Genomic DNA, 24231 nt, shown 5'->3' on the forward strand with positions numbered 1-24231 from the left:
TGTGTTAACGAGTGTATGTGTTCACTTCTTTCTTCCGACAGGTTATTGTACAGAACAGAAGAAACCAAAGGTCATCTTCATGATGGGTACGTGCATGTAGACACACACACACACACACACACACACACACACACACGTTGAGGATAATAATGAGCCGCTGGGTGGGCGGCAGATGTTCTGTTCGTTTCAGACGACAGCAGCAAAGTTAATGAACGCTGCTTATCAGTAGAATACGTATTATTATTGAAGTGAATAGAAGAAATGGAAAACGTTAAATCCACCGCTATTAATAACTTCCCTCACAAAAAAGTATGTGTCAAAAGCAGCAAGTCTTTATATGTTTTTTTTTTAATTTAGAGCTTATTTGTCGGATAATTCATTTAGCTGCTCAGGTATGTAAATATACTTATTAGTCCCTCTGAAAGCCGAGTGGTCGTTTTTATGTGATCCCGTATTATGCATTACAGTCGTTTGGGACTCACAGAATTACCAAATCATGACTTTGCCACTGCAGAAAAGTACTGAAATACTGTTACGGAAGATTATTTCCACACTTTTCCGCATGGCTCAATGAAGAACAACTCGACAAATCCCCACTGATCTGTGCCAACACCATTTTGCATGAGTGTTAGAGAAACGAGGAGGTTGAGTTAGAGTCGGGCTTTTCCTCACCAGGAGCAGATAATTGGAGGAAAATGCCAACGGCATAAATAAAAACCCTCACCTCGTGTCACCGCAGCAGGTTTTATATCACAAAATTAAAGGTGAGCCACGTTGGCAAAGATATTCCGTTTCATTCCGTCCTTCAGTCTGAAAGGACATTCATCAGAGCAAGAAATGCTCTCCGGCTTTAACTTTTATCTGCTGTTGTTGCACTTATTTCCCCCCGAATGCACATAAACAACTTATGGAAATGTAATCGCAATTTGGTCAATTGCAATTTTCTAAATGCAGACGGTGCAACATTTATCAAAGTAAGACACAAGGCGAAAGTATAATATTTCTGGTAGTGGGTAATTTTTTTGATTTTGGGCCATTTAGTTAGTTTTGTCTTTTTTCAGACTTGTGAAAAGAAAACCTCAGAAATTCAAGATTATTTTTTTTCTTACGATATTCACCTTTTCACTAGATTTAGTTATATAGCTCCCTTCCAATCTATATTCCTGAAGGTTTTTGCTGGGGGGTATGTTCATGTATCATTCATAGAATTTCATTCATTCATAGAAATAGAATTTCAGGAATTTCATTCCTGAAAAACATACAAATTTATTGATATATTCTTTTTTGACAGTGTTTTGGTATTTCTGGAGTGACTTCCTACTGACATTATGTGTTTAATATTAAACAAGAATTTGAACCTGGCTTTACCCAATGTTCATATTTGGGTTTGTAAGGATTCGGTGGTGCACCAGTAACATTTCTGAAAACATTCAATTCAAAAAAGTACTTCAATACATCAAAATTGTTATTCTAAAAAAATGTATCCTTAACTTCAAACCAGCATTGGCGTCCAGCAAGGGAATAAATCTTAATACTGCTTTATTTATAGCATATAAATAAAGAGAGCCAACTTAGCTATTCGCCTGTGATGACTCATCATTTGATGGAGCGAATAGTTTGTACGGCACATGACCTGAATCCCACCCGTCAGGTGTGTGTCCCCATCGTGAGACAGGTGGCCCTTCCAGTCGGGTTACACGCAACGCTGACTTTGAAAACAAGGTTGACCGGGTCACGAGGACTCGTCTCTTGTAAAGTCCCCCCCCCCTCGCTTACCCATCATCAAACCTGCTCCACTGCTGCTGATGCTGCAGCTTCTGGGGGTTTATCTGTCAGACTCTTTTATCTGGTAAAGTGCTCGGAGGTACTTCGTGCCCGTCTGTCTCCCCCCGTGAAGCGCCGATGAGAGCGACCATCGCGCCTTCTTTGAGATTTGAAGTTGCAGTAAGTCGGGCAGTAGGTTGGGGAAAACAGAAAATAGCAGCATTACACAAGAGTTCGGATGCCAGGCTTTAATGTCCTTAAATCAACAAACCAAGATGAGCTCGTCATGTGTGACAAGCTCATCAGCTCAGCTATGGTAATATTTGTATTATGTATAGTGATTCAATTAAAGAAGCTTGATATTTCTTTTTTTCTTCTCTCACTTCCGTCTTCCTCACTTCTACTTCTTTCTTTCGTTCTTTTGCCAAGAATGTTTTTCATTTGACTTGATGTCAAAAGCTGAAGCATCTCAATTAGTTTTAATTCAGAAAATTAAATTAGTAAACACTACCTGTTCAGCACCGAAAAGTAGACAATCTGGCCCACATTTAGCAGCTAATGAGTTTAAATGTTTCTATTGGGAGTTTGTATAGACAAAATAGATGAGCGACTGTAATTAGGTTCTCTATACAAACGTGATTAAAAGTAATTCACAACTGGCCACTGGCCAAATGAACTGCTTTTTCAGATCTAGGTGAGGCTGCATGATGCCACTTTAACCGGTGATTAAAAATATCTCTTTTAAAAATGGAGACTATATATTATACATTCACTTCATCTTCTGTCTGCCAGGTTATCTAGAACCGTCTCTGCCAGCCAGTTGAAGCAGCAGGTTTAAGTCTAAGCGAGTCTCTAACAAGCCTGGGGGGGCATTATTTTACTCTTGACTGAAGTGTGAAGCAGCAGAGGAATACCTCTAGTGAGCAGGGAGGAAGGGGGGGGGGGGGGGGTATATACAGCGGTGAACATGTGTGGAATGTACAATGAATGGATCCATAATTCCCTCCACTTCTATTTCCTGCCCCCCCCCCCCCCCCCCCCCCCCCCCCTCTCCCTCCTTTCCCCGGTCGACTGTGGGTGAGTAGAGACACTCGCTCGTAGCACGCCGTGCTCCCACAGCAGAAGGTGACGCAGACTTTTGCTTTTGGAGGGCAGTGACTCGCCGAGAATACTGATGAGTGTGAAGCACGTCTTTTATTGCTGTGCCAATGGCTGGTTATGATAAATGACCAGTGTCTACTGAACACAGCTTCATGGCCATGTAATGCAGTTAGCCTGCTGCGGAAACATCCTCAGACCTCACAGCGGAGTGCTGAGAAAGTTGAGATTGCAGTGTGTTTATCTGTGGGGTTTTCGGTGTGTGTGTGTGTGTGTGTGTGTGCACGCTCTTGTACTTCTATCTTTGTGCGGACCTGTAGCCCTGGAAGTTGAGGGACTCTTGGGCCTGCTTTGTGACTTCAGGTTTAAGAATAGACTGGAGAGGTTATGGTTACGTCAGATGTCAGAGAGGCAGGACTCGCTGTATTCTTTAGATAAAGGGAGGTTATTTTTAAATTCTCCTCCTGATGCAGTGGAGCGATGTGGATGCTTCTCCTGGAGCTCCTAAGGCATGTTTAATTTAAAATGTAGTACAAACCAGCTAGTCTCAGCTTTTCAGCAAAAGAAAAGAAAATCAATGTGGATTCGAGCACTAGAAATAACAAGCCAACTTTAAAGGAGGAAAAAAAAACATTGTGTCTTTCTCTCTCTCTCAGCCGGCCAATCAATGTGTGAAGCTAAGTGTGTTATCCAAGTATGAAGTGGCATGAAGTGATTTAAAAGTAAAGAATAGTTCTTCACATTTCTACAGGAACCACTTCACTGGTTACGCTTTGGTGGGAAAGTGTTGCGTCAATGTGTAACCTCACAAGTATAAAACCACAAGTCTGTGTGTGTGTGTGTGTGTGTGTGTGTGTGTGTGTGTGTGTGTGTGTGTGTGTGTGTGTGTGTGTGTGTGTGTGCGGGAGTGAGTGTTGATGCCTGTGTGTGTTAAAGTTTCCACGGAGGAGATGATCCATGACACTTGCTAATCAGCAATGACTCAAACCTGTAATGTGCACACAATCACACACCAGCAACCTTAATACCTTCTTAATGCAGTAATTATATGTGATATATACGAAGGAAGAACTGAACTGAATAGATCTTCGCAAATCCGGCAGATATCAGATCCTGATATTTAAGTCGACATCAGCCGTCGTCCTCGCCGCACTTTGTGTTTCTCAGCATCTGCCTGCTTGAATCTGTGTGTGTGTGTGTGTGTGTTCTCTCAGGTGGTCCGGGCTCAGGGAAGTCCCTCCAGTGCGAGCGGATGGAGGAGAGGTTCGGCCTGCGTCACGTCGCCCTGGGTGACTTGCTTTGTAACGAGCTGCAGTCTCACGGCGACAGAGGACGTCTCCTGCGGGACGTCCTGGAGAGAGGCGAGCAGCTGCCAGAGGTCAGTGTGGCGAGTGCATCGTTAAAGTGAATCAAAAACGTTAACCTTACGAGACACACGCGTGTTAGATTTTCAATACATTGTACATGGGATCTGTACCGAAAAGTCCTTTGTTACTTTAATAAACTGAGCTTTTCGGTCCCTCTTTTCTCTACGTCCTCTGTCTCAAAAAGTAGTTTAAAGTGCAATAGAAACAATCAAGCTGGAATCAGGCAGAAAGCGCTAAGAAAATATTTATGTGGGTTTATTGTACATTTTAAAAATTGCAGTCATCAATACATCCATGAGTTTAAAAAAGAACACACTCTGAAAAAGTGGTTTGTTTTGAAATGAAAGGAGGCCATTAAGACGCAGGGATGTCAAACTGAACAGAAAAATAAGATAAAAAAAGACAAGAAAATAATAAAAGACTAAAGATGTCACAGAAACACTCACACTGTTGACTGACAACCGACTGACAACTGATCACTGGCAGCAGTGAGCAGAGACAATACGTTAAAAAAAACAAGTTATCCAATACAAGAAAAATCCCCCCACAGCTCTGAGGCTGAGAAAACACCGTATGATGTTCAATGCACCACTTTTTAAATCTCGAAATATTGGAAATAAAAAGAACTCACCGGTGAGTATAAGAACTGTAACAAAGTTCAACGTTATGAAATGTTACTGTACTGTTGCCTGGCAACACAGAAAGTAAAATGTAATGTTCTGTGTAACTATGATCCCTTTGCAGACCACCAGCTTCCCGTCTAGCCACATGTGTGCTTTCTATACGGCTGCATATACAGTGGAGAACAGTCAGGAGAACCAGCCTTAAGAGTTCAGAACATGGGATTATCTTCCCTGATGGAAACTCACAAGTTGACTTTCAGCTGCATATTTTTGAGCTGAAGCCGAAGGTCCTCGTATTTAATGTGTCAAACTGCTAGGAGTGGAGCGTTCCTTGATTTCCTGTAGCGGCTTCACATGATTTAATGCGTCTCCTGGCAGCTCAGGGTTTCAGCCCGGGGATGTAAAGTTGGTCATGAATACTCGGCTAAGGTCGCGTCCGGCTTCTGACAAGGTCCTGTCATTGCAAAACGTAAATTCATCCCCCTTTTCTTCCTTTCAATCCTGGGATTATACTATAATAAATCCTACTGTTGCTGACACTATCCCAGAGAACAAACAGGGAACTTGATGCTTTTTGTGGCTTAGAGCAGCTTTTTGTGCTTACAAATGTACAAACGCTTGCATCTCTCTGCAATTTGTGGTTTAGGTTTATTCACACATGAAGCATCTATCCGTGTTCATATGGTGATCAATTATTGTGCGGTTTGTGTGTCCGTGGCGACCAGGACACACTGCTGGAGCTGCTGTGCGATGCGGTGGCGGCGGCGGTGCGGCAGGGGAAAGGAATCGTGATCAGCGGGTTCCCCGGAGACCTGAGACATGTGCAGGCGTACGAGGCCAAGGTCAGAGCGCCCGACAGACGGGGACAGACGGACAGACCCAATCCCAATCTCCCCCTGACAGATTCACACAATCTGAGGCGCGCTCACGCGAACTCAGTGGGGGTCCAGGGTTGTCCCATTGTCAAATCGTTGAGTGTTTGAGGGCTCGCTGGCAGACATTTTGAGCCCCATTTGAACCCTTTTTGTAAATCAGCATCAGATGCTTATTGGGCCCAAGTGGATTACCCACAAGTCATTGCAACGTGACATTTATTACGGGATAACCAGAGAAAGCATGGAGGCGTATAGAGGACGGCACACGTGTATGACGGCAATGCGTCGTATTAAAATGAATAAAAATGTCGAGGATTAAAGATTGAGAAAAAAACAAGATATTCATAAAATAGTTTTGTTGTTGAAGCACTTTTGGCAAAGAGATATTTTAAATGTCCTCTCATCTTATGAGGAAAGAAGTTTCTCATAAAGATGAAAATAAAGAAGTTCCAATCAATGAAAAGTATTAAATAAATAACCTCGATTGTAAATCATTTTTTGACGTTGTCATGGCGACGTGTCATGTGCAGCTATTTAAATCATTTAAAGCACTCTCTCACACTCCCTGAGGTGTCAGGGTTCAGGGATTATGGGGGGGGGGAGATTGGGATTGGGCCGCAGACTGACAGACCACATGTGGTCGGGAACATCCACAAAAAAGGAAAAAGTTTTTTCTCTGCAAAAAAACAAACAAAAGTTTGTTTACTTATTACTCGTGTGTCAGATGGGGGAGCCCGGCGCCGTGCTCCTGCTGAGCTGCTCCGCTGACACCATGTCGAGTCGGCTGCAGTGTCGCGGCAGATCCACCTCGGGCCTCCACAGAGACGGCGTCCTGCACCGGAGAGCCGAGAGCTTCTGCGGCGCCAGCCAGGCGGTGGCGGCTCATTACGAACGCAGGAAGCTGCTGCACACGGTAACGTGGATTATTTCATTTGCTGCAGCAGAATGAAGCTTCAGGTTCCATTAAGCCCCCTCGGGTACAAAAGGCCTCAGTGTTTTGTATGTTAAACATACTGACTGAACTTTTCTACTTTAGTTTATGTGCAGGATCAGAATAAGTCAAATAGAGCTCATGGTGATGGACTTATAGGGCAAACATTTCATGTCAGGGGAGCTATTGGAGGAAAGATGAGCAAGTACGTTTTTTTTCTTAAGAATTCATTTAAGGTTTTTCCTTCGATGCGTTACCAGTTTAAGGCATTAACATCAACACCATGTAAAGAAGCCCATTTGCCTTCTTTTCCGAGCTTTTATATTCCGGGTGAACAGTGTTGACCTGTCTTTTTTTTTTAAACGAGCCGGTCAAAAGGCCTCGTCTCAGCCAGTGTGTCTCCGTCCGCAGGTCGACGCAGAGAGGTCGCCGGATGAAGTGTTCGCCCAGATCTGCCAGGCGATGGAGACCTTCTGATTTCTACAATTTCCTCTCAACTTCTCTCCCTCCCCCATCTCTGGATTCTCCCCCACATAAACGTCACACCTGCCACCAGACATAAGCTTGTTGAACTGTGGTACGCATGCCCCCCTCCCTCAAACGCTCCCAGCAACGGGCGAACCCTCCCGCAACGTCACATTTCTGCTTCGTCGCCCTCTTACGTTGAACTCAATATATGCTGCAGACCCTCGCTGCCGAGCGCTACATAACTGCTGTGAGAAAAACACCCAGCATTCCCTGCTGTGACCGAGAGCGTGTTCCTAGTAAAGGTGTGAAATCTCTCAAATGTCAAGTGGGCTCATGCACAACATGCTTCGTAATGTAACAAGCATGCAAGGTTTACGATCAAGCTTCACTGCTTTCTGTGCGTTAAATCTAAATAAATAAAAAAACTGAAAAGAATTACAAGTAATGGAGAATATTGCGTTTGTATGTTTCCAAGCTGACGGTTCAGGTGCTTGTTGCAGTCTGGTGTTTGACATTAAATAAAGACAGCGCATTTGCTAAATGGTGTGTTGTAAGTGTTTCACGTGTGTGTGTGTGTAGTGAGAGAATAATCACAGCTGATCGGAGAGCGCCATCTTGTGGCGAGGCGGTTGCAACAAAAATGTCCTATCTTCAAAACCGCTCACCGAAACCAGCAAACGGCCATAATCCTCAGTCGCTGGAAATGAAGAATAAATAAATCTAACTAATATTTTGTGGGTGTTTCTACATTGCTGCGATTGCAAAAGCGCTCTTGATTTGGGAAATACGTCAAAAAAAGACTTGCAGTTTCTCCAACACGAGGATCTCCTGCTTTTCTCAGTTGTAGATCAGGTAAATTCGGTATCCTATCGGTAAAGTTCTCATCGGTTTTTAGACAGTTAGCTGGACAAAAGAAAATTGAAGAGAGAAATTTCATTAAATGATAATGGTGAAAATGATGCATCCAAAATGATTTCAAATGTCTTCGACCAACAGTTTGAAACCCAAAGATTTCAAAATAAGGTAAAACATTTTCAGAGAACATTGTCTTTTTTTTTTTTACTTCAAGTCAATTCAATAATCAACAAAACAACTTGAGTAGAAACACTACTTTCACATACTTTTATTTCCACGGTTCTCCTCTAGCATTTTTTTTACATTATTAATTTTTTTTTTTTTTTTTTTTTTTTTTTACATAAGAACAGACTGTTCTACACAGATATTGAAGCGGGGCAAAGGGGGTGAAGGAAAGAGACGAAAACCATACAAAATGGTGTCTACTCAAGCACAACAAAAGCTATGTGTATAAAATTGTGTGGAGGCACCAACCACTACCTCAATTCTTTTTTTTAATTTTAAATAGATTAATAAAAATACAATCTTTTAAATGGACCTCTTAAAGTGGACTGCAAAATGAAAGAAGATCTAGAGGCATGACGATGATTATGAAGGAGAATGTGGGTCGGTGGCGCCGGGGGGAGGGAGAAGTTGTTCAGGAGGTCGAAGTACCTCCCCAAAAAAATGTTTTTTAAATGGCACAGAGCAGTTAGCGCGGGCTACTTTTCACCATATACTTGTACACTCGACATGTTCAACAACGGCACACATTGGGAGAGGAGAGGAAGAGGAGGGGGGGGGGCTGGAAAAGAAAAATGAAACTTTCCATAGGATCCCATTGGCCTGCCTTCAAAAACATTTGCTCTCCGTGCTGTAGTGCTTCCCTGTCTGACGTGTTTTAGTGGAGAGAGCAAATGGAAAGGAAACGGAGATGAAAGTGTGTCTGTGTTTGAAAGGTGAAAGAGAGCAGCGTTGTGCGACAGTGCTAGGGGTCGGCTCCATGCTGAAACACACACACACACTCCGTTCTACACGCACGCGCTCGCACGCACACACAGGTCCGTCTGCAGAACGTCATGTGGCTCAGCAGGGTGTCCCACGCCGGCCTCGGCGCCGCCCACTTCCTCCGGCAGCAGCTCCCGCTGAGGGAGGCGGGACTCATAAATACTCATCTACGGATATCTAGCTAGAACATTTGTCACTCTTGCATAACACGGAGACCACATATACACACACACACACGCACACACAAACCACCCAGGTGTATCTCAGCTGATGACATCACAGTCCACTGGGACCGTGCGTCTCCTTCGCGGTGGCTCTGAGCCAGACTGAGCGCCAACTCTTCAGTTTCGAAAGCAGCAGCGGGTGGAAGGGGTAAACCGGAGGGCGGTGATGAGGGGAAGGGAGGAAAGCCCCCCCGGAGTCACAGAGCTCGGGAATGTCGGTGCGTCTTCTGGGGTATTTTTGTGTTGTTTTTCAAATTGCGGCTCTGCTGATTAACCTGGCCGAGGTGGGGGCGGGACCCTCTTGCTCTGAGGAACCAACATGGCCAAACCTTTGCTTAAGTCAGAGATGCCAGTTTACCAACAGCCCCCCGCCCCTCCTCCTCCTCCTCTCTCCAGCCTCCCCCCCCCTCCAGCAGCACGGGGGTCGGCTTTCAGGCTCCCGGCTGTCTGCCTTGCCTGTTGGCCCTCCTGCCTGGCGGGGGGTGTTTAGCGGTTATCGTGGACTTGGAGGATAGAGCCATGCACAGAGTGGCCCGTGGGACATGTGGAGAGAGCGCGGAGCTACGGACGCCTGGGACCCTGTCATCTGTTGGCTGGAAAGTAGTTTGGGTCCAGGTAGTTGTAGCCGGCGCTCTGCGGCAGGCAGTAGTCCCTGTCCAGAAAGGTGTCCTGCTGGTGCACCGGTTCCAGGTGGTGGTCCGGCTTGTGAGTCTCGGTCTTCAACAAGCTGGACGACGTGCGGGGACAGAAGGAAGAACTAAACTATTACATACTGACTAGGCCATTTATTTTATCTTTTGAATATATATCATGTTTGATTACTACAATAACTCAAAATAAGTAAACAAACAAGACTATACTTCCATACAACATATTGTATCACCAGTATTCACTTTGAAAGCATCTCTTAAGACAATTGCATATTTTGTCCAAACACCAACGACCAGATCTGTGCGTGGTGACGTGAGGGGAGGCGGAGGGTCTCACCAGTCGGAGCAGTTGGAGCAGAAATCCACCGAGTTGTCCTGTGGACAATCCTGGCAGTGCCACCTGACTCCCTGGATGGGCTCCATGCCGCAGATATCGCACTGCACAAAATCAGAGCAGTACAAAACCATCACATTTTGTCAAAAGGTGATCAATAACATGAGCGAACACTTATTTGTTAGGACTATAACCGTGACTATAACCATGCCTGAATGTGGTTGTTCCTTGAGGAAGATAATGCAGTAGCATTGTTAAGTGTGATATTATTATGTAAAATGTTGATCAATCTAGAAATGCTCTATTTTGTTACAACGCTCAAGGATTTCCACGATGCAGCCAGAGGCAACATTGATTTCTACCCTTTCAAAGCCTTCTCTGGTGGTGTGCTGCATTGTGGACTCAAATCAACCTCACACTCATAAACAGAGCAATTCAGAAGCCGGTGCCATCATATACTCATAGGTTCAATGGCGGCTACGCAAATGCAAACACAAGATTTGTCCACAATGAACAACTGTATAGCCCCTCTGATTCAGGATGTAATCAAATTGAATTTCCCTCCTACATCTGGGCACACTTATTTGTGGATGTCTCGCTTTATTGATGCACAGCAGTCTTCACCTTGTAGCCTACATGCCGCATCCCCGCCTTGTCCTCGTGGATCTCCTGTAGCGTCTGTTTCTTTAACCGCTTTAGCTCTAAAAGTTCTTTGTACTCGGGCAGGTTTCTCAAGTCCATCGGTATGGCCTCTTCATCCTGAGTGTGCAGGAAGGAGAGCGAAACATAAGTAAACGCATACACAGAAAGAGGGAGAGAGAAAGAGATGCTTTGTCTGTGCGTCACTCCAGCGATTTCATAGAGGTTTTAGTTCCACTATTGATCAAAATGATTTTTAGCTATCTATTAAAGGAGGTTTTAAGGTTTTCTTTCAGTGATGGTGGAGTAAGCACAGATCTATTCATCGTAAACTAGTACACGAGTGCAAACCGCTGCCTCCGTCATATCAACTGCTAGTCTCCATTGTGAATCGTGCTTTGTGACTTCAGTGTCAGAGGTTCTGTTACTGCGGCGGTGAGGAGGAGCGCAGCCTTGTGTTCTCAGCAGGAGACGGCAGCCAGGTTCTACTTAAAAGGTTACTGTGATCACAGGGAGGGAAGGAAAATGTCATTGCTTAGGTAACGGCGAGAATCTGGAGCCTTGCAGTACAAGTGGAAGTAGGAGCGAGCCGGTCTGCACCTGCTGCTCTGATTTAGCAGTTGTAAAACAGTACAATTTGTGTGGGATTGAAGGGAGGGGTAAAAAGGGCATAGACGTACATGGCCACAGGCCAAACGCTTATGTCATCCGAAACACATTAAAGTAGAGTTAAGAGGGCGAAGTCAGTGACGTGAAGGCGGACGTGGCGGGGAGCATGTTCGCAGTTGCTTACTTTGCCTCATCTTGAAATGGTTAAATAAACAAGTCCCTAACGCACATTACACGCAGCTTTTCCACGTCTTTAAACACACAGGTCACTGCTTATATGAGGATGGGGGGGGTGAACGCAGCCTGCTCGGTTGTCAGTGACACGGAAACAACAAATCGAGGGATCAGCCAAAAAGGTAAATAAAAGGTAAATAAAAAAGGCGTAGAGCTTTAAAGAAAGGGCGATTCAGATTTCAGGCGGTGGCGTTCCGTGACTGACCGAGTCGTCAGCAGAGGGGTCCTGCATGCTGCTGTAATACGCCGAGCGCTCGTCGTCCTCGTCCATGTAGACGGGCGGCTCGTAGGAGGTCAGGAAAGTAGATGCCCGGTATAGGTGCTTGTTGAGGTGGTGCTGCCGCTTACTGGACGCCTGTGGAACAAAATACATACCCTTTCTTAGAGGTCAGTACATTAGCAGGCAAGTTTGGGCAGATTCTTAAAAGAAGGGGCAGGGAAATACTGTCCAATATTTATATACTGTGCGTGACAATAGTATGTGACACGTAGATTTGAACAGATTTTGGTCAATTTGCCATTGAAGTATAAGTTAGAGGTTTTTAGTCCATTTTTGCAGTGCCAGAATTTATTTACTTGATACTTTGGTTCTATAAAAATTCAAAGTTCAATAAAATGATACATACATTTTTCATAATACCACAATGAGTTCAGGGCAGTGTCCTAGCTAAAGACACAACCTAAAGAGTGTCTGTTGTTGAAGTAGGGAGTCTGGTAGATGAGTAAAACGTTACCTTCTTAGTGTACATGCACAGGTTGGGTGTTCTTCCAGGCACAGGGATACCAGCCTTTGTCAGTTTGATGAAGTACTTTTGAACCCGACTGGCAACCTGCAACGTTTTAACACAAAAATGTCAGTGTTAATGATTTCCAACTGAAGTAATTTAGGTCACATGAATGTATGATGCAGCTACTCGTAGGGGGGGGGGGCTTTTCTTTTAGTACTGGAAAATAGACATTAACATTCTGTGGCGGTGATTTCTTTCTGCTCAAATATTCTGAACTAGCTGTGCGAGGAGTGTGAATCAAACCAGCATTTGGTTCGGGTAATCTTCGCTCTCTTTGTCACCTGCTTTGCTGTTCGGTTGCCGAGCTCATCAGCAATCTTCTGCCATCTTCTGGACTCCACTTCCTCGGGGGGGAACTTCAAGAGAAGCTGCTCCAGTTTTTTCTATCAAATTAGGAAAAAGAGCAGCAAAACAGACAACCATGTAAGGACAGATTATTTTATTAGCCACCGATTGTCCCATCGAAGACATGCTTCATGTATTTAGTATGATTTTATCCCAAACCAAATATTAGTTTTATAAATAGTATATCCTTCAGCCCTCGTTTCAAAAATATATACTAGATATATATTCTAAAATACAATGTGGTGAATGGTGTTATGCAAAGTTCTAAAATATATATATATATCTGTAGAGTACCCTGAAACTGTTTGCACACACTGAAATGTATTGCAACATATTGCTCACTTTCTACCTACCTGTTCCTCCACGGTCCACAGCTGGTTAAAAGTGTCAGACTTGTTTGGATGACAAATCCTTCCCCTGATCATCTATAGAGAAAGCACGAGTGACAGCCATGTTAAAAAGATGCAAAAAAAAATGGGCACGCCATTATTTGAAGAGATCTGTGCATGTGAACCGCCCGACACGCTGAATCAGTCAGGGACAGACAAAGCCCAGCTGTCGGATGAAACCCAGGAGGTTTCATTGGTGAGAAACAGAAAGAACAGCAACACTTGTGAGTGACGAACAAAAACCTGTTAGAATTCACAGTGTAACTCTGTAGAGGGGAATGCAAATGTGGCTGCAGAGTGTAAACAGGAAGAGCATCAGAAATAATCAAGTTGTTTACTCAAAGCTGAAGACTGAGCATCAAAATAAAGACCTCACTGCGTATACAATGTGGGAAAATACACAAACAGACACACACACACACACACACACACTCACAACATGGGCCAAGAAAAAGACATAATCAGAGGTGGGGAAGAGGCGTCTCCCTGTGTTTCCATAGATAACATCTTTTGTGCTCACATGTGCCGCCTGCTTAACTCCGCCGAGGACTAAGAAAGGGGGGAGATGAGGTTGGCGGAGGCCTACGGGAGGAAAATGGTAATAACCTGATGATTTGTGGGCCACTGGTGACTCACCAGTTACAGTTGGGGAACGGGTGAAGCTAAATCTGCACTGATGATATGCTGTATGTGTGTGTAGCAGTACAGGTAATCTTAGCAAAGAGGCAGAGCCATACCTGCTGTTGCCTGCTGTTCTCTAGAGCGTCACTAGTAGGCAGAGAGGAGTACATGGTGGACGATTCGCCTTCCTTCTTGGGCTCCACGGGACTTTTTGGTCGAGCAGGCAAACCTGAAGAGAGGAAACGAGCAGGATGGTTGGCAGAACAAGCTCTACAGTGATTATTTAGACTGAAACCAGAAAAATTACTCGACAATTACGTATATATAAATATATATGCCTTGGTCAAAGATCAGCTTCAGCCGCCTGGTTTTCCGCTTCTTGTCACAGAACTCCCTCTCAAAGTCACCGAGGCCTGAGGTGTACTGGTCCCACCCGATGTCAGGGAGCTGGACGACTCGCTGAGGACACGGCAAGTCCAACTTAACCTGGTGGGAACAAGGATGGGAGGATTCACATCGACTAATAAATAACAATCCTCATTACCACAAAGCATACTGCAGCGAGGTTCGCCATTGAAAAAAAAAAAATGCTCAAAAGCTTTAAGGTAGGGCAGCTAGACTATTTCTCTCTTGGATATGTGTTTACCCCCGAGGTTGGCAAACTCTTGAGCACGGGATCAGTTAAGGTGGGCCGACCCTTAATGTGGACCAGCTACTTTAATGACAAGATGCACCTCAGAGTTCTCATCAGATTTGATCAAAAATTTTACAAAGTTCCCTCAACGGGGTGTTTATCTGATAGCACAAATGTATTTATTTATTTATTTAATGTTATTGAGTAAGCAGACAAAAATGTCTATTAGAAGCGAACATTGGGCCCAGTTGTGGTTGTACAGAACAACCAGCGTGAGTCCCACAAGTTTTTTTGATGTTACTCAGGAACCGCTGTGTGTCTGTTACCCGTTTCTGCAGCTGCTCCACAAAGCTGATGGGATCGCCGAGTGCCTCCCTCTGCTGACGGGCCAGCGTCTCCAGGTCCAGGATGGCCTGCGTGCGCTGAGCCTCGAGGACGCCGATGGTCTGCAGCAGTCTCTGATAACTGACACGAAGGGAGGTGAGGTTAGACAACAGTTAAGGGGTGGGGGGGAGGGGGACATCAGCATTATTCAACTTGACACTTGCAATGGTGCAGTGCATCAAACTTTCAGACCCCAGACGATGCATAATTCATCCACGGCGCTGAGGACATAAATACTTGCGCAAGGCATGAGCCATTCTCTTTTCCACTTAGTTTGAAATATAACAAGTTCCCCCTTTGTAGGGTAAAAATGAAGCATCTCCAGCAAGCTGCTTGTGCAAATAAATACTTTGAGTTACTTTACTAAATCAGCAAATCAATAACTGCAGCAGATAAATGGAACAGAAAAGGCACTTAAAACACTTAAAGCACTTTTCTTATTAGAATTGACATCACATTCAATTTCATTGCAATATCAAACCCTTTGCATGACAAACGTTGGGTTTTGCGGTGCTCAACGAGCCTTTCGTGCTGTACAAGTCCGACCTTTCTACTCACACCCTCCGGGGCAAAGGAAGAGATGCAAACTGAGCTGTCAATCACTAAGCGTAGTACTGACTCGGAGGCGAACAGAGCAGGAGAATGTGACAGTCCAGCATGCTCCTATAACTTAAGGCAAGTGCTCAGTGAGGCAGAGTAGATAAATCTCCCCTAACAGGATATTTAATGAAAATCAATGCAGAGGAAACAATTTATTCAACAGCTGTGAGTGGTCACAAAATCCAACAAGAAAACCACACAAACAAGTCACCTGTGTTTAACCTCATATCCCTTCTTTGGTTACGGACACCATTATTTTACACTGTGTGGAGCTGTGTCGACCTTGCAAAGCGCTGAGCGCTCTACTGCAATGCCAAGCGGGGAAAAAAACTCATCTGTCTCTGAAGCAGTGGCACCAAAACGTATTACTGCACATTTCTCGTGCTGCAGAGTGATTCCGAGTCAAATGCAAGATCTCTGCAAAAGAAAGCAGCCAGCATGCTGCCTTGCTCAGATGAACAGATGATCTGTTCATAAATGGGTGTGAAGGGAATGGGGGAGGACTTGGCTCTGCTTCATGGCTCTCTGAAGTCCCACCATATGTCCAGGGACAAACCTGGTGCACCATTGCCACCTACTGGGCCTGAGGTTCACTCAATAACAGAGGGGCCCAATAAATAGCGGGCCAGGACAATAGTGCTACGGTGATATCTGATTTTTAAAACTTATTCACTTAAAATAGGTCAAAATAGACAAATCCATAAAAAGAAAAATACATCATGAATTATGTTTAGGTAAATTCTACAATTCGGCAACCCTAAAACGCCCCGTCAGGTATCCGTAAAAATGACTCATCGCTGTATTGATTGGAGTGTTCAGAAAAAAGAAAAAAAAAACTCCTCACTCAGCACAATCTAAAACTTGGCTTGTTACAGAAACGTCACTTGATCGAATTACCTAGCAATACAAGAGCAATGAAATCGCACCCAAAAGCTATTCTCAGAATTTAAAAACATTCAGACAGAAAAGGACCTCGGCCCGAGGATCTCTACGCCGCTGCGCCTATGCAGACGCACCATGAATCAGCTGACCTGCCACAATGCACCCGGCTGAGCGCACGCAGCACGGGAAACGCCCGCCAACATAAACATCCCATCTCCTTTGACAACGCGGCCTGGACTAAAAGCCAGCAAAGAGAAACCCTGTGAACGGACCAGCAGAGTGATTTTAACATCCAGTCATCGTGGGCTTAGAGGGAAGCTGCAAATTGGCAGCCAATTCACAGGAACAGAATGAAAGTGGAAACTAAATGCTGAATCACGCGAAAACCAGAATACAGGAGCTGGTTAGATTAATATTCCCATAACTGCAAAAATAACATTGATAATCTAACATCCTCTCCATGCAATAGTGCTGCAAAAATCCAGAACCACCTTTTTGTAACGTTTCCTAATATTAGTTTTTAGAAAATGAGGGGTGGGAGTGTGTGCAAAAAGGGTAAGATTGTTTATTTTCTGAATTAAATATAGATAGATAGATAGATACTTTATTGATCCCTCAAGAGGGAAATTTTGGAATAGGAGTTAACTTGTGGGTGGAGGTAGTTTTCCTTTATAGGCAAAACACATGAGACCATTAACACGGCAGGAACGATACAAATATTATCCTACCCCTCACATTTTAATACATTTTTCTTAAAAACTTGAATCTCTTCGGTTAACAGTTGAATTAAACAATGAAAAAGATTCAAACGAGAAACAAGCTCAAACATATTGAACCTGTGAGGAGGGATCACAACAATGCAGAGCTACAAAAGGCTGGGAACTGCTGATGTAGCCTAAATAAAAAAAAATTAAAAACAATGTTTTGAGAACAATGAGAATAATAAATATTGTATATTTTCACACTGAAGGATTACCGCTTTCTTTTTGCACATCCTCATTAGGTAAAAAAACGCCTGGGTCATTTGAAACCAAACCCCAGAAGTAATGCAATGATCACAGAATGCAATGATCATCGTGTGTGAGCGCAAAATCACAACAAAAGAAGAAGAGGAGAGAGCGCAATCCCCGGGGAGCTCCCACATACTCTTTGTTGTGTTTAAGAGCCAGGTGGTCCGACTCAAAATAATACACGTCTGGCTCCTCCTCTTCCTCCTCCTCTTCTTCCTCCTCTGCTGCTGCTGCTGCTGCCTGGGTCAGCTTCCTGCTTGGCTCGGCCTCACTGCACCCCACAGGTACAGTGTGCTCGCCACCTGCCCCGTCCTCGAGAGCCACGGAGACCGGCTCCTTGGTGGAGGGGCCGAACGAGCCTGGGGGAGCAGGCTCCTCCACCATGGGGCAGTACTCCTCTGGCCCAACTGGCAACAACTCCTCTTCCTTCAAGGGACCATTGTCTCTCGGAGGAGAGCTGAGCTTGGAGGAGGCGGCCGTGCCGCCGGTAGAAGCCCTCCTGGGTGAAGTCCGCAGTGTGTATCTGTGTTCGTAGAGATCCATGAAAGAGGAGGGCGTGCTGGATACCGAGGGATTGCACTCTGGCTCTGTGGGGGAGGGTGGGGTTGCTAGTGGGGGTGTAGTTTCTCCTGAGTTGCTGTTAATTGGAATACTGTTTGTGTTGGTGGTAGCGGAGGAGGTGGAGGCGGCGGCGGCAGCAGCTTCCTGCGCTGGTGTTGGCGGCCGGCCGTTGGTGTCGCTCTCACTCGCCGTCACCTGCTCCTCGTGGGCCAGAAACATTGGGTCGCCCACCACGTCGACCTCCACCTCCTCCACCACCACCTCCTCCTCCTGAGCCACGATCAACTCGGGCACAGGGTCCTCTGGAACGGCCTCGAATGTTGGCGTGGGCGAGGCTGGCGATTCCCCTGAGCCGGAGGCCTCCATCTGCAGAGGGACAGAGTTTCTACAAGGCACAGAGGGGTCAGGGGATGAGGGGACCCCTGTCTGACTGCCGTTGAGCAGCGCCGGGCAGTTGGTGACGGGGTGGGGGTTTGCGCTGGGCTCTTCAGTGAGGGTGCTCGGCTCCTCTGCTGTATTCTCTCCGAGTCCATTAGAGGCCCTGTGGGCGTCCGGGGGCCGAACTGCCCCTTCGCACTCCACATGACCGTCCCTCGCCTCGGTCGGCTCCCCTTCCTCTTTACTGTGGACAGGTGACGCAGGAGCCGCGTTTGCAGAGTTCGTGCCGGGAAATTCCTCACAGCTGTTGTCCTTGCTCGGCTTCGGGGCAGAGGCCGGGCTTTCGGACTTCAGGGGCACCGGGTCCTCGTCGTGTCCCTGAGACTCTCCAGAGCGGGAGCAACGCTTGGCCCTTTTGATTTGAGGAGAGACATCCCGAGCACCCTTCCCTCGCTCACAGTTCTCAGAATTCTCTGGACCGATGTCCAAACAGGAGACTGCCCGCTTCCTGGAGCTGGTCCATGACTCCGCCTCGGCAGAAGAGGCGTTCAAGTCAGTTACCTTGCCCTGCAACGAGGCCTGCTGCCGAGTGTCCTGCTTTGACTCCTGCTTAACGTCTTGTTTGCCGTCCTGCTTTGACTCCTGCTTAACGTCTTGTTTGCCGTCCTGCTTCGACTCCTGCTTAACGTCTTGTTTGCCGTCCTGCTTCGACTCCTGCTTAACGTCTGGTTTGCCGTCCTGCTTTGACTCCTGCTTAACGTCTGGTTTGCCGTCTTGCTTCGACTCCTGCTTAACGTCTGGTTTGCCGTCCTGCTTCGACTCCTGCTTAACGTCTGTTTTGCCGTCCTGCTTCGACTCCTGCTTAACGTCTGGTTTGCCGTCCTGCTTCGACTCCTGCTTAACGTCTGGTTTGCCGTCCTGCTTCGACTCCTGCTTAACGTCTGGTTTGCCGTCCTGCTTCGACTCCTGCTTCTTCTTGGGGGAGCGGGCCCTCGGTAGCGGAGGTAGCGAGGCCTCCTCCGGCTGGGCGATGCTGCGGTTCCTGAGGGTTCGACCACAAAAGTTCTCGTCCAATCCATTGAGCCCCACTGACGACCTTGTGACGCGCGAGGAACGGGACGCGGCCATGCTACGGCGGGTGCCTACAGCCTCGTCATCCTGGTGCTCTCTCCTCTGCAGCAGAATGCGGGCACCTGCAAAGTAAACACACAGACGGATACGTGAACTTTGTCAAGTCAAAAATAACCACTAAATACTGCAAACCTTTATAGCTCAAGTGTTACTTCTTAGCAATGATTTGCATCCTGGAGTTTTTCAAAAAAGAACATTCACCAAAAGTCCCTTCTTAAAAACAGCGTGGGTCATTTCTACGCTCACCACAGAGGGGTAAGGATTTCTCCTGTAATTGTATCCCAGCAACACAAGAAAGACGGCATATGGATTCTTCCGCAAAACAAGACGGAGCTAAAAAAATTACAACAAAAACGTGCCAGGAACAATTCTCAATCATGTGCTGGTCTGTAAACTCTTGTCGTGAAGTTGTAAATGATTTATCACAGCAGCACAACTGTGAAATCCTTTTTAATTTATTTTCTGATCGGACATCTGACCAATAGTGTCTTAAGTCTTGCTACATTTGTTTATTTTGGAGAATTCAATACAATATTGAAATATAAAATCAGATGTTTTATATAAATTCAGGATAAATAATAGCTTGTAAGTTTTTAATTGAAAAAAACAAATCTTTATTAGTTGAAATTGTTGGTTACAGATCCACTTGACAAATGTCAGTATAGATCCTCCATATAATCAGTGAATCCAGGGAAAGCATTTTCAGCAATGGAAAGCCCATAGCCGGCAAGCAGACGCCTTGTAAAAAGGTAAACTACCTGCATTAAAACCAAATCCATGTATGTTTCACTGAGGTCGTATCAATTTTCTCCCTGCAGAGATTACTGCTTATTCTGTTACACAAAGAATACAGGTTGACTGATTTCTTTCACAGAAGTTACACTGTAATTCCTACACCCAATTCAGCGGGGATAACACTGCCGGCTGTTTATCTCCTCACAACAGGTGTGCCAAAGGACCGACCGGCTGCAATCCTGCCACAATTTATCACCTATACAATATGAAATATTTATACAACCGTAGACAAAACTTAAAGGCTCTAGAGTGTGGACAACCAAAGGAGGCTAATGGTCGAGTCCTAAACCTCTGACACAATTTAAAAAGGCACAGCATGTCTTCCAAAGCTCAATCTGTCTGCTTGAGGAATCCCGCTGATAAAAGTACATTACTGTGCAACAAAAAATAACAACTGGTTTACAGTGAGACCGGAAGCCGAACACAAGAAAATGAAAATGCTAGCAGGCACTAATATTAAGTCAAGCAGAGATAGTTTATACCGAATAATCAATTTCACACAACAGATAACCTTCATGCAATTCCAAACGTAATCTCAACAATCCACCATAATTTCACTTTCACTACAATTCCATCATGTGAACACCTTCAATTTTCATCCCACTTATGTTGAGGTTGTTATTGAGGCAAAAAAACAGAGCTATCTAAACTAGCCATTTAAACCTCACCAATGATGGTGAAGTTGTGTTCTGGGCCGTGTTTGACCGTACCATCATAATAGAACAGACAGAGAGCGGCAATCATAAAAAGCGCTGGTTGTAGTACGTGGTTGTAGAAGAGGAGACCAAGTCGTAGCGTCCCGTTATGTAGCGGATATAAACGAGTGCGGTAAATGGCATCGACAACACGGTACTCATTTGTATTATTCCAAAGAACATAAATCTTAGGCCAACCCTGTGTTCAAAACTGATTTAAAAAGCTCCACGTTTCCTTCCCCTGGAACAATGCCTCACCTCTCCTAAAATGCGCAAACACAGCAACATCAAAGCCAGAGGCTACCTTGGCAACATATACAGTTTGATCATATTCCTTCAGGGAGCGAACAAAATAGTCACCTGGAACAAGCACCTATTACTCACACTCCAATGAAGACTCCAGCTGAGAAAGCTAATGTGATTTGTGCATGCATAAAATAAGAGAGAGAAAGAAAGACAGGGGGAGCCGCTTATTCGGACTGACCACTCACCCTTACACTTAAAATTGACAAAACTCATCATCTCACCGGCGTTAAAAAACTAGAACTAATCACTAATTGAAAATGATCCGGATCACAGTACAGCCAAAGATCTTTAAATACTTGCTCACACTTCTTTGTCCCAATAGTTAGCACTTTATTGACGCAGTCGGCAGTGCCTCATTTAATTAATAAAAGTCTATTAGAGATATCAGAATAACAAGTTGTGATTACTGAATAGCCCACTTAAGCTCGGCTAAGATGAATGAAAAACATGTGGTGTAATGTCAGATATTTTGTAAAATAGGAAAATGATTAGTAATTAAGCAAGAACTTGGCATTGGCAGAGAAATTATTTGGGGGAAAAAAATCAATAATAAAAACATCAATCTCCTTTCTTATGGAACAGTCTGAAATTACATGAACCCACATATACTGGAATGGGGGGGGGGGTGTCATTGATTCTATTGATATTATAGAAGTGGAAAGAAAAAAATATTTTAAACAAAATTGGGTTATTCTTCTTTCTCAAGAACTACTGAATGCTTTCAACCCCTTATGTGTAACAACTGAATAAATTCGATGCAGACTAAACAGTATGTGGTTGAACTGCATATAATCATGCCAGCAGTACGGCCATAATGTTTGATGAGGGGGTCACAAGTAGACATTGCTTTGTTTTATGGGGGTCAAAAGCCAAAAAAGGTTGGGGAACCACAGCGAGCATTTGATAGTTTTCTCTCAGCGGTTACTTTCACATTCCCACCAACAGTTAACAATATGAAGATACATTTCATAGGTTTGTGTCCATCCCTTGTGTCATACAAATGTAACTATGACATCACAACGAATAATTGGTCCTAATAAAAACATGTATTGCCAAATATCTTTTTTTAAGACCTATTATTTACATGGCAGTTAAAAACATGTAGCCACATTAACTGTCACTTCGTTGCACACTAATTCATGTGTGTGCACGTTGAGCATAATTTAAAGCCACCGATCCTAACGTTTGGAAAACAACAACAACAACAACATGTGCTCACAGGCAAGCGGTTCAACCACGAAGGTTGAGCGTGTCGAGGCCGGATGTTAACAGTTGGAGCAGCTCCTCAGACAGCGGCCATGTGTGATTGTAATTCTCAAATCAAACCACTTCCTGTTGCTCGCAGACGCGCGTGTTCGGTTGTGACGTTATGTTAACACCTGCCGATTACGTTCCCATCGTTAGCCCAACACTGGGATTCGGACACGGGTCACTCCACTGAGATGTTTTAAGTGTGTAAACCACAGCTGCTGACACGTGAACACAAACGACGTGTTTTGCTTAACGGGACGGCAATTGTTGGCAAAGGTGTCGCCCCGAGTTCAAAGTGATGCATTAGTCTTACGATCAACCAAACAACCTTTTGTGATGTTTCACCGTCGAGCTGGACCCTTCGTCTCTATTACTGATATGTAGCTCCAACACGCCCAGAGAGCCTCCAAACAAAACCCCTTTTAAAAGTGTTTTTGGTAAAAAAAAAAAAAAAAAACATGCCGACGAGAATCGCTCAAACCGACATCCTCGGCTTAAATCAGCTGCTGCGAGCTGCTCAATGGCGAGAAAGTTGGCCGCTGTTTTGACTCGAGACCGGACAACGTGCCGCCGGCTGAGCGAGAGACGCCAGCCCGCCGCACGCGAGGTGAACTCAAAAGTTCTGTCAGATAAAAAGTCCCAACTGCACGTTTTTAGGGCGAAACAACTGGAGTCAGGCGCTCGGGGCTGGGCGGCAGGCTAGCGGTTAGCACGGAGCGACTTCCAAGGGAGCGTTCTGAGACCTGACGTTTAGCGGGCTAACGTTAGCGAGTGAACTTACCGTTAGCCCGCGAGGCTAAATGTAAAAAAAAAAAATAACGCTTCAGACACCAGAACTGCCGACTGTTGCACCCACGAAATCCATACGTTATGTTCAACGCTCCCCGGGACCACCGAGGAACAAGTACACCGCAATCTAAAAGCCCTGTTCGTTCTCCCCTACGCGGACGACTAGTTAGCGAAGTTGGCTAATGTTCCATTTGCTAGTTCTTCTCGGCTAGTTTTCCCATAAACTGCATCGTGCAGACAAGTATCGTGGCGGTTCCAGGTGTAAAGCTAGCGTCCGTAACCTCGGCTACATGCTAACTGAACTAGCACGGCAACCCGATAGTCATTAAGTACACCAATAGAAAAAACTAAAACGAGGAGGGAATAACTACGAGCGTGGTTTCGCTTTGGTTTACATTTTAACGGTTACGCAAAGAGAGAAGCGTCGTGGTCAAACCCAGCGGTATAACGGCAGTTAGTAACCAATTAGCAGCTACGGCTAGCCACTGCACCCTGGTACCAGCTAGCCAAGCTAGCTGATTGTTACGTGCATAACTTTGCCGATGTATGCGCGTGCCGCTGACAATGCCGGGCGGACCTTTTTGGTGGACTAATAAAGTAAGTTTTGGACATTCTCGCAACTAAAAGCGCCCAAGTTAAGGCACACTTCTAAATATCGTTTGTAGCCCGAGAATTACACATACCTCACTTCCGTAAATTTGCTGCACGTTCGGCCGCAGCCATGTTTTCAATCCAGTCAACTGGCGCTAGCCGGGGTGTGTGAGCCGACTCCACCGCGCTCGTCAAAATGCAACACTATAATGTCATTATTTGGCCCCTGCCAAGAGTGCATTCGGTCACACACTCTTCGGGTCACCTCGATTAAGTGATGACTCGATGACTCAAAGGCGCACCCCCACCACCATCCCCCATATGTTGATAATAAACAGAGTAGGCGACTTTTGTAAATGTATGTCTTCCCATTCAAAAACCGTTAGAAAATCAGAAATGGTGACAAAAATTAAGGTGACCACA

General features: G+C 45.2%; 2 protein-coding genes across 3 annotated transcripts in view; one reads left to right on the plus strand and one right to left on the minus strand.

Moving 5' to 3' along the window:
• Positions 1-7667, plus strand: part of ak5 (adenylate kinase 5) — a 40591-nt gene extending 32924 nt beyond the window's left edge. Inside the window, exons 10-14 of the mRNA XM_040172319.2 lie at positions 42-86; positions 4077-4240; positions 5578-5694; positions 6452-6640; positions 7070-7667. Of these exons, the coding sequence (XP_040028253.1) occupies positions 42-86; positions 4077-4240; positions 5578-5694; positions 6452-6640; positions 7070-7135 (581 nt within the window). The 3' untranslated portion in view covers positions 7136-7667. The remainder of the gene's footprint in view (positions 1-41; positions 87-4076; positions 4241-5577; positions 5695-6451; positions 6641-7069) is intronic.
• Positions 7668-8220: 553 nt separating this feature from the next.
• zzz3 (zinc finger, ZZ-type containing 3) lies at positions 8221-24182 on the minus strand. Of its 2 annotated transcripts, none has more exons than XM_040172305.2 (12): positions 23901-24182; positions 17448-19443; positions 14762-14900; positions 14140-14287; positions 13918-14030; positions 13145-13216; positions 12728-12829; positions 12393-12488; positions 11864-12013; positions 10801-10935; positions 10180-10280; positions 8221-9919 (listed from the first exon to the last, which is right to left on the minus strand). In XM_040172305.2, the coding sequence occupies exons 2-12, from the start codon at positions 19376-19378 to the stop codon at positions 9775-9777; spliced, it is 3132 nt and encodes a 1043-aa protein (XP_040028239.2). In that variant the 5' UTR covers positions 19379-19443; positions 23901-24182; the 3' UTR covers positions 8221-9774. The 2 variants fall into 2 exon arrangements, with proteins under 2 accessions (XP_040028239.2, XP_077955427.1); XM_078099301.1 differs by lacking the exon at positions 23901-24182 and adding an exon at positions 23210-23585.
• Between the last annotated feature and the right edge of the window lie 49 nt (positions 24183-24231).

The sequence above is a fragment of the Gasterosteus aculeatus genome, chromosome 3 (genome assembly GCF_964276395.1).
Source record: "Gasterosteus aculeatus chromosome 3, fGasAcu3.hap1.1, whole genome shotgun sequence".
NCBI classification, from domain to species: domain Eukaryota; kingdom Metazoa; phylum Chordata; class Actinopteri; order Perciformes; family Gasterosteidae; genus Gasterosteus; species Gasterosteus aculeatus.